Source organism: Lacerta agilis, chromosome 5, assembly GCF_009819535.1.
Source record: "Lacerta agilis isolate rLacAgi1 chromosome 5, rLacAgi1.pri, whole genome shotgun sequence".
NCBI lineage: Eukaryota > Metazoa > Chordata > Lepidosauria > Squamata > Lacertidae > Lacerta > Lacerta agilis.
This window is the reverse complement of record NC_046316.1, coordinates 20,789,737-20,805,206: the sequence shown is the minus strand read 5'-3', so window position 1 is coordinate 20,805,206 and position 15,470 is coordinate 20,789,737. Positions and strand designations below refer to the sequence as shown.

At 41.2% G+C, this 15,470-nt stretch overlaps 2 protein-coding genes across 3 annotated transcripts in view; one reads left to right on the top strand and one right to left on the bottom strand.

The window, feature by feature from the left end:
* Positions 1–580: 580 nt before the first annotated feature.
* On the top strand, positions 581–1,392 carry LOC117046297 (class A basic helix-loop-helix protein 15-like). Its single transcript, XM_033148092.1, has one exon. The coding sequence runs from the start codon at positions 682–684 to the stop codon at positions 1,300–1,302; it is 621 nt and encodes a 206-aa protein (XP_033003983.1). The 5' UTR covers positions 581–681; the 3' UTR covers positions 1,303–1,392.
* Positions 1,393–9,325: 7,933 nt separating this feature from the next.
* Positions 9,326–15,470, bottom strand: part of WAPL (WAPL cohesin release factor) — a 40,346-nt gene continuing 34,201 nt past the window's right edge. For both annotated transcript variants that reach the window (XM_033148824.1, XM_033148825.1), the window contains exons 16-19: positions 14,561–14,768; positions 13,773–13,861; positions 12,657–12,752; positions 9,326–11,794 (exon numbers count right to left, since the gene is read on the bottom strand). In XM_033148824.1, coding sequence (XP_033004715.1) covers positions 11,729–11,794; positions 12,657–12,752; positions 13,773–13,861; positions 14,561–14,768 — 459 coding nt within the window. In that variant the 3' untranslated portion in view covers positions 9,326–11,728. The remainder of the gene's footprint in view (positions 11,795–12,656; positions 12,753–13,772; positions 13,862–14,560; positions 14,769–15,470) is intronic.

Below are 15,470 nucleotides of genomic sequence, written 5' to 3'. Positions count from 1 at the left end.
CATACTGTATTGTGATGATAGCTTATGTATTTGTAATTTTTTTTTCTCCTTGTAAATCACCCAACGTTGTTTTTATTGTACTTTGTCCTTGTGTGCATCTGTGGTACTTTTAATTTATTGCAAACCACTTCGAGATTTCCAGATAGTAAAGGGAAATAATAAAATGACTAAATGACTATTGTCCTTGCCTTCCAAAGCTTTTTTTTTTTAAACAACCCTGTTCCTTTTTCAAACTCAAAACTGCATGCGATCCTTCCATGTGGAAGGATCTAATTACATTTTAGATTAGAGCATTAACGCCTCTTTGATTCCTGATGCCACACTTCAGAGGATCACTCGAGAGAGACTAATCCAAATTGAATGAACTCCCTTAATAGACTCCCTCCACCCCAATCTCCTCCTCCTCTTTTTTAATTTTCCTTTGAAAGTGACAAAAGTTGTCACGGTATCGTTTTGAAACCCCCCGTGGGTTTTGTTTGCAAGCCGACTCCCTTTTCCCCAGTGATCTGCCTCGCGTGTCTCGTCCTCCCCCTGCGCCCCAAGCTCAGCGATATAAACAAACCAACCTCCCTGCCTTTGACTTGCTCATTCGCACGTGCTCTCCTCGGAGGAAAAAAAAGGAAAGTGGGAGGGTGTGCTTGCAATCTAGAGAGGCATCCAGATCTCCCAATCGGAGCTAAAATGAAAGATCTCCGCTCCCGACAGCAGTCCCTAGGGTGGGCCGGTTTTGAAACCGCCAGTCCGTTGACACTCCCTGCCTCTTGGCACAAGGAATGGAGGGAAGGAGGAAGGGCGCCGCCGGCTCAGCAACAAGCGAACTCTTCGCAGCCGGCACTTACTGCCTGGACTGTACCCGATCAGCAGCTGCCCGGTCGATCTGGCTGCCGCGATCACGTCAGGGCAACGTTGAGTGCCGCCCGCCGCCTGGACGGGGCGCCCGCTGCGGCGCACAAGAAAGCGCAAGGCGCTTGGAGACGCCTTGGCGAGCCTCCCGGCGGGGCGTGGATCCGGCAGCGGCGGCGCTTGGCCGCCAACGCCCGCGAAAGGAGGCGCATGCTAGTCCTCAACGTGGCCTTCGACCGTCTGCGGAGCGTCGTGCCCGCGCTGCGAGGCGAGCGGAAGCTCTCCAAGGCGGAAACCTTGCAGATGGCCAAGATCTACATCTCCATGCTGAGCGAGTTGGTGCAGGAGGTCGGTGCCGGCGCGCCGGGGAGAGAAGCAGCAGCCCAGGCTCCCGCGACGCCACCCGGAAGCAACGGAAGCCGATCGCCTCCCGCTGCCTTCCGCGGATCACCAAACTGATCCTCCGTAGCAGGGACCTGCTGCTGCGGAGCGGATCCCTGCCCCACTACCCCTTGCAAAAACTGCTCTCGCAATGAGAGGTGCTTATGCCCAGGCAAGCGTGCAGGACTTGGGCTGCAGCCTTCTCCGCCCCGTCAAAAACTCCTGATCTGCATCAGTGTGCAAGCATGGAGCGTTGTTTTTGTTTTTTGGAAGGGGAGCAACAACAACAACAAAAAAGAAAGTTTGACTTGAAAAGGAGGGGGTTGCTTTCTGGATAGACACGCTCGTTCGGAGAGCGACTCCTCTCTCTTTTCTGTGTTTATATTATGTGCATGGACGGCGTTGTACAAGTAGGATTAAGTTTGGGATACGTAGTAACAGCAGTAGGGGAGCCCCACTGGACAGTGGGTCGTACTGCAGAGTGAACATGCGTTAGGATCGCGCTGCTAAAGTGCGATTCTATCAACCCATAAGAGTTGCAGTCCATTCCTGATCCTAGTTTGCTGGAAGGGACCCCCATTGACTTCACTAGGACTTACTTCTGAGTAGACACTGTTAGGCTTCCGTTGCACCTGGGCATTAGAAGCATTGTTTTAAGAACACACATGGAGCAGAAGGGCTCCTTCATCTTCCTTACCTTAGGCTGTAAAGCAAGATGAGAGTGAAGTCACTGGGTGGGTCTCTGCTTAAGCCAGTGACAAAATGTTCACTTTGTTTGCAATGTAATAAAAAGTTGCATAGATGATTTCTCTTAAGAGTCATATGATGTTAGAAGTTGCTTGCATGATTGGGAGATGTGCAGGCAGCCCAAAAAGGGTTGGCTGGCCTTGCTGGATCCAGGACCAAACTATGACAGCTGGAGAGAAAGGAAACAAAATGTTTCTGAGCAGATGAAGAGTCCATTCTCCCGCAACCTTGAAATAACTTGTATCTTCCAGTATCTTAGGTGAAACGACTCTTAGATGACACACATGGTGATTTCTAATCACATTCTTTTTCCAGAAATCTAGTTTTTTTAAATAATAATAATAATAATAATAATTTTACAGAATTTTAATACATACATAGTTTTTGATTACCTGTATGTATCTAATACCTTTGGATTTCCCACCCCATCCCCCATGGGTTTCCAATTGTTCCTTGTTATGCTGCGTATCATCTCTTTCACTCTACACAATATCCTAGTTGTTAATTACTGCTGCTCACAGATCAGATCCTACTTGTAAATGTATCTGTCTGTTACACCTCTCCAAATACTCTGCAAAGGGTTTCTGCTCCTCGCTTAGCAATATCTCCTCTTGATCCCTATCCCCCCCCCAAAAAAATCTAGTACAGTACTGTACTTTAAGACCCTGTTTGCTTTGCTTTAGGTGGCTGGTGAGAAATGGCTTAACAATACTGCTTTCCTGCAGTGTGTTTTTGGTAAACAGGAACCACAAACTCCCAGTAATTAAAGGTTTGTAACGATGCCAAGCTGCTGGTTCATGTCTGCTTCAGGGGAAAAGGCAGAAGCTGTACAAACTCTGTATATTTTAGTAAGAGCCTTAAAGCCGCATAAGTTAAGTGGACAGTAACAGTAGGATCCTGCACGTGTCTACTCAGAAGTCCCCTTGAATTCAATGAGGTTTACTCCCAGCCTTTCTTAACCCTCCACGAAGTTGCAAAGACATCTGTCTCCTTCTATCGCTTACAGCAATATGCAAAAATGGTTGGCTTTATGCTAGCCTAACTCTTCACTGGAGTTCAGGTGATATGCAGAGTTATTTAAAATTTAATCAAAGGGTTAAAAGGCAGTGGTTTTTTTAAAAGTCTTTAATTGAGTGCCTGCCATCCAATGAAGTGTAATGTAATGTGGAAAAAATAGACAGTGTATATTTTTTTTCAAAAATTGTGGGTTTTCCTCCAGAATGCACAACCTTCTCTTCCGGCCTTCACTGTAATCTCTTCCCAGTTAAGTATCTTAAGCATCCTCATCACACAACACAGAGTTAACCCAGCACAAGAGACAGGGGAAGGAGGTTGGACTAGATGATCCTTAGGGTCCCTTCCAGCTCTATAATTCTGTGATTCAAATGGCCTACCTTTGATGGCCAGAAAGAAGCGTCAAGACAAATTCGAGGATAGCTCTATCACAAGGGTGGGGAGCCTGTGGGCATTCCAGATATTGCGTATTTGCCAACAATTGGCTATGTTCTCTGGGGCTAATGGACATTAAGAGTCCCAGCACACCTGGTTCCCCATTCCTGGCCTCTCAACTGCTGTCACTAGTGTTGGAGAACTTGTACATACAGGCTGTATGTATAACTGACATGCAGATGTGAGAAAGCAGACAAAAGGGCATGTTGCTGGCATGCCCTGATTAAAAGCTTCCCAGGCCCAAACTAGGCCAATCTTATACACACCTACCCGGGAGTAAGTCCAGTGAATTTCTGAGATTGAGATAGCGATGGCATTTTAAAAGCCTCTTATAAACACATCTTTACTTAAGCTTTTCTTAACTCTTGATGCTTGTACCCCACTCAGTTTTGTGACAATACAGCTGCATTTTCTCTTTTATGTCTCTGAAGCACTTTACCCCTCAAATAATCCTGTAGTTTAAGGGATGCTGGGAGTTGTAACTGTGAGGGGTAAACTACAGGGCCTAGAATTCTTTGAAATAATGTGTTTCAAATGTCCTGTAAAGATACACCGTGTATATACCGCCATTGGAAGGAAACTGCATTGAATATTGTTATATTTTTGTTATTAAACCCCTTCAGAGAGATTATTACCAGTATATTAAGCAGACTATGTTTTATATAAACATAGACGGAATGGAGCTTACTTGATGCTAAACATGTTTAGGCTGGTGCTGTTAGTTACTGCTTTTAGAAACAAACAAAATTAAATGGATCTCTGACTCTGGCAAGGTGTTTTTATGTTGTTTACGAGCATCATTATCTCAAGGTTCTTCCATGTTTGTCAGCAAAACAGTGTTTCTGTGGCATGTTCTGGGTGCAATTACACAAATTGTATTTTAAAAAGATTAAATCCAGATTGCTGTTTTGAGTGTATGGGGTAGAGTGGGGGAAACCTGCCAACCCTTGCTGGGGCCTTTAGGCGTGGAGAATCCAGCTTCAACTAGAGGACCGCAGGTTTTCCATCCCTGGTCGAAAAGGTAGTAAATTAACCACCGAAATAATTTACAGGTTAGGGATGGGCAAATATATCCATCTGTTATACACATTTCTTGCCTTAAATTTGGTTTGCTCCATGTCCACGTCTGCATTTTTAAAGAAATCTTTTAAAAAGTGTGTCTTTTCATGTGCATTTTGTTGGGTAATTATTTTTTTTACAAAATATACATTTGCATATGTAATATTACCTAACATACACTTTTTTGCAAGCAATTTCTGGTGATAACGAATTAATTACACAAATGCACATTTGTGTACACTTCCTCCCCAACTCCTACCCCATATACTTTTTAGGGGGTGGAGAACTGCATTGTGAGTTTGCTGTGCTTATGTATCAATTACGAAAGTAGAAATTAGGTATGTTCACATTAAACTGTGTGTGAGCTGCCTGAATTTCTTCCCCATCCCTAGTATATGAAATCCTTGGCTGGATTAGATCACTCATGCCAAGCTGATACCAGGATGCTGTCAACATCCAACTCCATGTTTTGAAACGCTGGAAGCCAGTGAAAATTTTGAATCGGTGGCAGTTATTGCTTTTCGAACTGATGAGGACAAACTAACTATAGGCGTACTGTTGGTGATGATCCAGAAATAGCTGTATAGCCTTTTTTCCAGCTTAAAAACCCAGCTCAGTTTTTCACTAAGCGGGGGAGCTGAGCGCAGCTGTATTAACTGCCCCTTTTCCAGAACTCAGATTTAGCCTTGTTTATTCACGCCATACTCACATCAGATCAGATTAGGTTTAATGTGATTTATAGGTGGGCTGGAAAATTATAGGTGGCCCAAAATGCAGCTCCCGGAGTGTCAATTGAGGGGAGGGGGAGGAGTTTGCAGATCAGTGTGTGTATACAACCTTGATGCTTGGCCATTGTCATTCCTTACCCCTTTGTTTCTGGGCATAAGACCTAACCAACTGAAGACAATAATATATTTTAAAAACACTTTCTTCAATAGGAGACTGCCAAGAGACCACTGAGGTTGGCTGTTGAAGCCCTGCTCATTCCACTCCTCTCCGCTCCCCATCAGAAATATGACAGCACCTATTCTGGTGTGGTGCCAAGACTGTCTTAACATCCTTGACAGGAAACATAGCTCCTTTGCTGCTTACCTTTTGACAAGCGGTAAAAGCCTATGTTTTGCTGCAGGCTTTCTTTTTTAGTGTTGCTTCTTAATGTTAGCCTATGTTGGCAGTCTAACATATTTGATAGGCAATGGTATCTTTAAAGCTGGTTTATAATAGTGTTTTAGGCTGCCTCATTTTTGTTTGATGTATCTCTAGATACCCTTTTGGGGAGGGGGACAGAAAGGCAGAATTCTCATAATAAATGCATGTTCAGACATAAGACAACTTCGTGTATTGGAGGAGGTACACCAAAATGGATGAATCAATGCCTCTTTCTGATCAGAGTCCTATTGCTAGAGGTTGCATTTAGAGAATGAACCTGTGGCGTTCTGGGTTCAAGGGACGTCCTTTGCCATCGAGTCGTATCCACCTTTTCAGTACTGATTTTAGTACATTGCTGAGGTTGCAACACTGGAAGCATGGGAAGAACTGGTACACCATCCTCTTGTCACAAGACAGCAATAATACACACTTCTTCTCCAACTCATCTTCAAATCCATTATTATTCTCAAATGACTTACTACATTTGAGACACACTGCCCAAATATTATACTGTTGCCACATCAAGCCTTAGCCTCCTAGAAATTTGGGGTAGCAAGAGTACGTTTTCAAAGAAAATGCAGAGATGAATTAGAGAAGCTACTTGCTTTTATTCTATTAAGATAATAAAGGTCCTTCATAACTGCTGAAGGTGGCATTTCCTAGACATTGTTCCAGTTAAGTGGATTTTCTGGAAGTGCTTATACTTGCCTTCTGAACGCTGTGTCGCTGTCAGCATATTTTCAGAAATAATCATTGTGCATTAAGAGACGAAGGAACAGAGGATGTGAAAACCACTTGGAGTCCCAAGTGTAATAATTTCTGTTAGAAGTCCAAGTAAAAATGGAAAGCCAACATTTCACTGCTCAAGGGAAAAATAATTTCGATCTCATATATTTAGGAGCCATTGCACAACACAGCTATGAGTCAAGAAGTTCAAGGTGCGAATTTTGCTTCTCTTCACTGGGTGACAAGCCATTATTTGGATTTTTTTGTACTATTGGTGTGTGTGCATATGTCTTTTTATTGTTGTAAATGGCTTTGGATGGGCTTTGTTCACCAAAGCTCTATGTATTTTTAAAAAATAAAAGTAACAAACTTTCATTCTAACTCAACCTCTCCCATTGTCTCCATTATAGGAGAACCTTGTTGTGAAGCCTTCACCTACTTTCTTGGCAACATCCAAGGACACTGCAAAGAGTCATTGTGGGTCTAACCAGAGCTCTGTGGTGAAGGATTAACATTTCAACCCAACACCGGTAGTATGTCCAGAAAAACATTCTGCCTATCACAGGGGATGGGTGTCATTGTAACTTTACCTTGCAGGTGCAAATAATTATTAATCATTCACTCTTATCTGTGCGTCGCAGGGTAGGTTGATACGAATCTGTCAAGCCCTTGTACAGAAGGAACCATTATATAAGCTAATTTAAAGACTGCATGATTACACCTCATTATTACTGCTGAAGAGCAGATCTACAGTACCAGAAGCACTTCTAGTGCTTCCAGAAACAAGCCATTATTAAGGCATTAGCACAAAACACATTAATTTATCATGCAGATAAAGCAGCTTCTCTCACCATGTGTGCCCATGTTCACCAATTCTAAGGAGTGCTACTAATGGCATCAGCAGAACTCCACTGTGGGGCCTAACATAGCTCTGGCAGCTTGCATAAGCAGGAATCTTAACTTGGACCAAAACTGCAATGTTACCGGCAAGTAAGCTTTGACCTGGCCTTGCTCTTTAGTTAAAAAGGGCTTTCCAGTCAGCTTGTTTGGGGCCATTTTCTAGATAGGTGTGTATAAATTAGAGTCGAATGTTTCACTGAAATGAACTAGGACCTTTTGTTTAAATCAAGCCTTGAATTGGGCAGTTCAACCAAAGTTTTTCCTAAGGCCCCTGCCATGAATTAAGCTTGATCTCAATTGTAGGCAATGAACAACTTGAAGTCTACATATTTTGACATAAAAATGAACAAGCTACTAGGTGTCTTGCTTTTCGTGGCAGCTGTAACTACCAGGGTGCTATGTGCATAGGATTTTTCTTTGGTGGGGTGAAAGAAGGGAAATAAGTATACTGTTTGTTCTTGAGTTTGTTCTGCTGAAATTGCATACGGCTAGCCCATCATATGTAGAGCATCACTGTGAGCTAGTCTGTAGCAATGCCAGTGTACCATGTACAACTGCATGTTGGTACTGTGCTCCTGGTTATTTCAATTTGAGTCTCCGAGTCTGAGGCCTCACTGGCCACCACTAGATGTCAGACAATCTTCTGCTTCAATACAACAGCAGTGGGGAACTTTTGGCCTGGCAGTTCATCCCAGACCATTGACTGGTGGGAGATAGGATCTAGGATCTAACATCTGGAATTAGCCACTTCATTTCAGCAATGACCAGCCCGTTAATGCATATGAAAACAATGGTAGACAAAGCTAGATAATAGAACCATAGAACTGTAGAGTTGGAAGGGACCAAGAGGGTCATTTAGTCCAACCTTTTACAATGCACCCAAACCCACGACCCTGAGATCAGGAGTCTCGTGCTCTACCGACTGAGCTATCGTATAAACCTAAAGCCTAAATATGAAAAAGTTACATATTTTTAAATTGATGCTAATGCAAGAGAGGTTGTTCTTTGTTATTGGTAACTAGCACTAAATCTAAACAAGATTTTTAAAAGCCTTATTTCAATAGAACAAATTTAATACTAGCATGCAAATTGAAATGTTGCATACTTTCATTCATTAGCCACTCAATTCTCAGAGATTATAAATAAACTTGAATTCACATGAACATACTAACAGCATACCATGAGATGATAGAAGAAACTGGGTTTAACACACAGATCATGGGTCCCTCTCAATTAATCTTAGGTTTCCAGTGAAAGCAGTTTCTAGCAGTTGGATATACAATGCATGCAGAGCGACCTCAATGCTTTCCTCCAGCAAAGCTACTTGCTTTTATCATTACCTTTTCGAAGCACGGAAGCATGTGTTGGCTACCAGATGGGTGCAACTGGCTGAAAAAGATAACTGACTCTTATTAAAATGTTAGTGTTTACGGAGGAAATTCGGTTTTTTAAATGGCCCACTATCTAATCTAGAGCTTTCCAAACTTTTCATGTTGATGATACACTTTCAAGACAGGCATCATTTCGCAACACAGTAATTCACTTTTACTAGCAAACCAGAGGTCAAACTAACTCCATATAAGAGATATGGACACATATTGCGCGGCACACCTAAACACTAGCTGTCACACTAATATGTAGCGACATGCAGTTTGGAAATCTCCCATCTAATCTTTAGCATCCCAATGAGAAATACTCTTTTACCAATGACACTCCAATTATAACAGGAGTGGACAATGACATGGGATTCTCTCATATTGATTGTGGAAGACACCATGGTGATGCTTCCACAAACAGCTATGTGGAAGCACTCTTGTCAATCTTTAATCTACCTTGGGTAGTTGTTCTTTTAATAACAGTTTGATCTGCAGCAATTACCAAATGATAAAATGTTTAGCACCAGCTGTTAGACAACCCAGGCCAAGTTCATTTTCTGATCACAGAATGGCACTCATTTTACTGCATCACAGTTAGAATAATTTCAAGATGGCAGCCATACCATTTGCTGTTTCACATTAAAGGTCATGGGTAGAGTCTCCAATAGCAAAAAACTATGCTCATTACATGTATGTTATGTATTGAAAGTAGCAATTTTTATTCGAGTTAAAATTATTTACAAAAACCAAAAGACATACTTCATGAAACTGGTACAAACTATTATTCCTGCCGTTGGCTTTTGCTCCAAATATCACAGCTGAGAAATACTGTATAAAATAAAAATAGGATTGGATTCAGAAAAGTACTCTACTGTTCTAGTTTCCAATTGCGCTTATTTACATATATATTTACAGTGGAAAAAAAGTTACCTTTAAAACTTTAAATTTGAAGGTTGGCCTCAAGTACCCATTTAATGCAGAGCTTGATGAGGTTTAAAACAAGAAAACACACTGCAGCTTTGCAGGGTGGTTTCCTGACCCTCTCTCCAAAAACCAAACAGTCTGCATGTTTCAGTGCTTGCTAATTAAGAAATGCTCAACGCAAAGAGTTTAACCAATTCCGATCCAGGTCATTACCAGTGTAACAGAGAAGTGTGGCTCCTGATTCCACCTCATCACTGCATCTATTTTTAATCATCCCCTGTCATTGCGCATACAGAAAAAAAAGCCTAACTTAAATCTATATGAAATCCAACTAAAAATGAAAGCCATTGCTCTAAGTTGTTAAAACTAAATGCCAAAAAATATATCCAGTAAATCCTGCATCTCAGAAATAATTTACAAGTACAGCTTTACTAAGTTGCTCTTCCTCTCATAAGGAAGCTCTATCCAAGGGAAAACATAACCTCAGCATTTTTTTTTCTAAGTTACACTGGTACATTGTCGGGGGGTAGTTTGCTTAATTAAGATGTTAAGGAAAATAAAAATAAAAAAGCAGGACCAATATAGGATTTTGCTTCTAATCAGTCATTTCCTTACCAAAATCCCAACAATCTGCATTATCAAAAATAGGAAGACATAGAAGGCAGCCACTGTATGTAAAAATTTTACAGCTGGCACTGATACAAAAGCACAAGTTTGTAAGTTTATACATGGAGATAACACAAGATCTAAAAAGCAGGTTAGATTTTCTGTTATTTCTCCCACCCCTCATTATACACAGAACTAATATTTTTATGGCTTCAAGTTTTACAAATTCAATGAAGTAACATGATGCAACTAGCTACACAGGTAATGTGGAAAGTGTCCGTGATGCAAATGTCTCAAAACGTTTTGTGAATAATTCAAGACCAGCTTAATAAAAACCATGAGCAATTCTGTCCATCGGAACAATGAGTGCGAGAAGTCACTAATGTTCAAAACCTCTTTTACAAAAGTTATTTAGCAGGGATTTTTGTTCCATTAAAGTCTCAACACAATCCTTTGCTGTGAACTAGAACCCCATACTGAACAAAATCTTCACTATATTCAGCTATTTAAGGCTTCGTATTGTATGCATTTACCTGCGCCATACTAGAGAAGAAATAGAAAGATTATGTCAACTGGAAACATTAATCCCCACTGGTGTTTTAGCTCCACATTTCTTCCTTGAAACAAAAATCAAAAGCTTCTTTTCCTTTTTTTGTGCATCGCGAAGTGTAAACTCCCCTGGCATTGAACATTTTTTTCACATTGTCCTTTTTAAACAGGGTGCTTTACAATTACTGCATTTCAAAGAAATACAGACAGCCACCAGCTGGGAGGGGATTATTATTTCTTTTTCTTCTTCCTGCATGCCTCTCTTAGAGCTATGAAGTGTTATGGTCAATCAGTTTACAGTACGTAGGCCACGACAATTTTAAGAACTGAGAAGTAGTTTCCAACAACCCAATTTTCAATCAAAACAGTATAAAAAATAAACTATCCAAGCCTCAACCTCTTTGGATTCCAACACATTTTAAATATAGACAGTAGTTAAAATCACAAAAAAGTATTTAAAATTTTTCTATTTCTTATGATTTTGGAATAATCTCTTTAAAAAGCAAGAGCAAATTAAACTCAAATCAGAGCAATGCTGCTGCCCAGAGCATCTTTATTAGAATAGTTTTGATACCTCAGTAGCTAAAGCTGCCTTTGCACCTGGCTGGCATGAAAAACAGTGGCTCAACAGTAAACAGCAGTTGCACTACCAGCAGCAAGTTTTTCCCCTTTAAAGTTGTCACAAACAAAGCCAGAAAAATAAAGAGGGAGAGTAAACCCTGCCAAATATATTTAAATACTGCACTGCATTATTATAAACATAATGAATTCTTGATTTACTTTCCTCAGATATTTTCCCCCTAATTTTTGATAGTTGCAGATTGATGTGGTGGTTAACTGTCTCTCGGAAAATGCTGAGTGTATGGTTAAGAGACCAGGTAGCCTTAAAAAATCCAAACACGAATGAGACTGATGAATGCTCTTGGTGGTGCTTCCTTGAGGACTTCTTTCATGACTTCCTTCCTTTATCGAAAGGGTAGAGCTCCAGCATTCAAGTGCCTGCGGCAAGACTTGAGTTTCTAGCAGTGTTCCAAGTATTCAATCACTCTAGAGATAGTTTTCTGGCCTGTTGTCCCAACAGCACACTGGGAAGGAGAGGAGGTGTGGAGGGAAACAGGGGAAGTTTATTAAACGATGCATTTCCTCACCTAATTTAAGGATTACGTGGCAGCAGGTCAGTCTGGAATGCTATGTTACATCAACCTAAGTAGCAGCAGTTCCCCATTTACAAGCAAAATGGTCTATTTACAAACAGTGGCCTGTAATTTATAATGTCTCAGTCTTAGAAGAAGCCATCATTTAACATCCGCTGCTATTTAAATAAATTTGCAAAAACAATCTTGCAACACCAGAGATTTGCTGCAGCTGCCACAGCTGATTTCTTTGGAGGGGTGGGATTTGACTGCTTCTCAGACTACAATAGAGGCAAGTCTAATGGTGTCATGTGGACAGATGGAAGAGGGCAAGTCACTTATCCTGCTCACTGTTAACCCCATTAAGGGGGGTGGGACAGGGGTTACAGTTCCTTGACAAGTGGAAAACTGCTCCACCAGAGAGAGAAATAACAAGGAGCTGTCACTCTAGATTATCTTCCTATGCCTGCCCTTCTATTACATAAGGGCTTGTAGAAGACAGAATGATATCTACGGTTATTTACAGTTGATCAGCAAACTTTTCCATATCAATGAAAAGGCTTCTCAATTAGGCTGATGAATTTAATAATGAACATTTGGAGAGGAGAATCAGGATTTTTGCACCAAAGGATTGTGAGGTCAAGTTCTGGCACTGCAAACATATATCCTCAGAGGTGCTCTGTGAAGGTGCATCTCGCAAACCACTTTTTTACACACCCACCCACACACCCAACAAGCTTGCCTACCCTTCTATTAGGTGACAGGCACACTGGTATAAGTCATCTCAAATAAGCAATTGCAATATACTACTTACAGTAAGGTTCATGAAACTGAGAAACTTTTTCAGCATTTCTGTCATGATTGAGAAATCCCCTTCAGGCAAGTATGTCCTCACAGTAGTCACATTGATCTACGGAAATAAATGCTGAATTAGGAAGTTTCCAACAAGGCAATTAAATCGACTTCCCAACACGACGCTAGAGTAACCAGCATGCACATTTATTCTCTTTTCCTCCTCGACATACATCTTTCTTGTAGTATGGGCACGATGTCAGAAACCTATCTGCATTTCCTACAATGCCTTGACACAACAATGCTACCAAACCTTTAGTAGCTGACAGTTTTTCACTAAAACACAAGAGCCTTCAAGTCACAAATCTCAACTTTCATGAAAGTTGGAAGCAAACCCCAAGCCTTAATTGAAAAGCCAGAGCCCCTTCTTGCCCCTTTACAGTTGCATACAACCACACAACTACTGAAATAATGTTATAGCTGGTAACTATACAACACACAGGAAAATAAAAAGGAGAGAATATCAACCCACAGGATTAATTTATTATTCCCACCCTCTGAAGAATGTCCCTTCAAGATTTGGTAATGTTGTTTTGTCATCTATGGTTATTTACAAGCATGTCCTAGACACTCACTCCAGTTTAGAGTGTAATATATCCTCAGGGAGGGGCAGGGGTTAGTGATAAAGCACATTCTTCGAATGCAGAAGGCACTCCATTTAATCACAAGCAACAGAGCAGGCAAAAACATTGGAGAGCTGTTGTTAGTCAGAGCTGACGATACTAGGCTAATGGAGCAAGGGACTGGCTCAACATGTAGAAGCCTGCTTATTGAGAGCTCCACTGAAAGTATGACTGAATTTCCATTAGACAAACACATTGAAAAACATCAGACTTTTGCATTTTAATTGACAATGCAATGTAACCCAAAGCTGGGTTGACAGATTGAATAGTTTTGCCCCTTATGGAAACTGCATTTTGAGACAGCTTTGAAGCATATGAAGTAGATGATAAATTTTAATAACTGAAGTTTAAACTGTAAAATGCCTGTTCCCAAGATCCATTTTATGGTTTCAAGACGGTCTCTTTTACCCAGCCTTATAGACCCATTTAGTAACCATGCAGAAAAGTTTTCTTACTGGACTCTCCTGGCAAAGGCACCCCAGAAGCAATGCTGTGTATGAGGCCACAATGCAATCTTCCATGTGCTTCCCAGCATGCTGAAGGGCTGCAAGTAAAAACAATAATATTTGAAGTATAACCGAACTATGTTTTAATGTCACTTTGCCCAAATACTTATAAAGCAGCTACTTCTATGTGTTCTATATGTATGTGCACATGCACACACGGAGCATAATTCTGTACCCAAGAATGTCAACATTTCTAACCGTGGATATTGTGATTTCATGAAATGCCACTATTGCCCAGACCAATACCCTCAACCCATCCCAATAAACATAGTTAAGTTTATTCCCCTTGCAGATGCAGGCCAGCGTGATAAATTAGATGTTCAGGTGGAAACCATAGAAGGAAGGGAAGGGAAAAATTACAGAGAAGAGTGCTGAAAAACAATGTTTAAGAAAGGATCAACTGATACATGGTTTGAGCCAGAATAAATGGGCCAAAATTAAAAAGAAGTATTAGTAAAAAGGGAATATTAATGTTTAATATGACAATGTGTCAAGGAGCAGATTTTTGTATTTTGTAATGGTAACAATCTTCAGCAAAAGAAGCTGAAGTGAGGCTTGTAAGAATCAGGAAAGTACTTTGATCCTTAATACCACTCCATTTTTGGGCAGAGATTAACTAGGACAAGAGTCCCAATTGCTTGAAAGGGGAAAGAAAGAGGATTCTAGAATTGCAGCTCAGACATTTTTTAATTTAGCACTTCTTTCCTTTGCTGACTTCCCCAGGAACCTGGGCCTACCTTTATTAAGATCAAGTTCTTCTTCATCTTCTTCTTTCTTATCTTTCTCCTCTGCGTTCTCAGGCTTTTCTGTAGTAACCCACTGGATCTCTCCGCTCGTCTCCTGCCACTCCCCACTCTTGTCATGTTGTGCAGCAGGAGCTTCCTTAATCAGTTCATCCGTCTGGCTCTCTGCCAGCTGCGCTGCTCGCTCACGCTCAAGGAACAACTGAGGGAAAATTCCACTGATGATGAGTCATGAACCCAAATCTACATGCGACTTAACTGGTAGCATCTTTATGCATTCCCCTGCTTAAATTAACATTAGCTTTTGTACTGGATGTTTTATCCTGTCGTCCACAGGCAGCGTTCAAAACTCCCATTGTTCTAGGTGCGCTTTGCGACAGGGAATTTCATTAATGCAAGCAGTTTCTGAGCTCTGGGTGCACTACTGTGCTTAAGAATTCAGATTAAAACTGCCACTGCTGGAAGGAAAGGAGGACCCTTTTCTGCCTCCCCATTTCCAGCTACTCTCTGAAGATTGGAGAAGGGACCCTCACAAGAATATTAGCGGGGCGGGCAGGGGAAGTATGGCTTTGTTTTTTGCAGTCTTCAGATGAGGACTAGATTATATGAAAAATGAATGTAAGATTTTAGCTGCAGTTCATTCATTTTCAGCTTTGTATTCTTGTTATATAAAAAAAAGTGTGCCTAGATACTCCGCTGCAGCGCCCATAACCTAGGTTTAAGGTGCCATTTAGCTCCTAGCTTTCATATCTCAGTTTCTAATACTGTGCGTAGGCATCCCATCTCAGGCTATAGGAGAAGCAGAGAAGGTACTCTCCAACAGCTCTGCTAAAAGACTACATTCTATCAGGCTCCTCCATCAACTGTCATCAGCAGGCATTCCATCAGGCTGCAAGAGAGATGG

Excerpts from the sequence above, each read along its gene's own strand:
- LOC117046297 (XM_033148092.1), top strand. The coding sequence starts at position 682 with ATGAAAGATCTCCGCTCCCGACAGCAGTCCCTAGGGTGGGCCGGTTTT.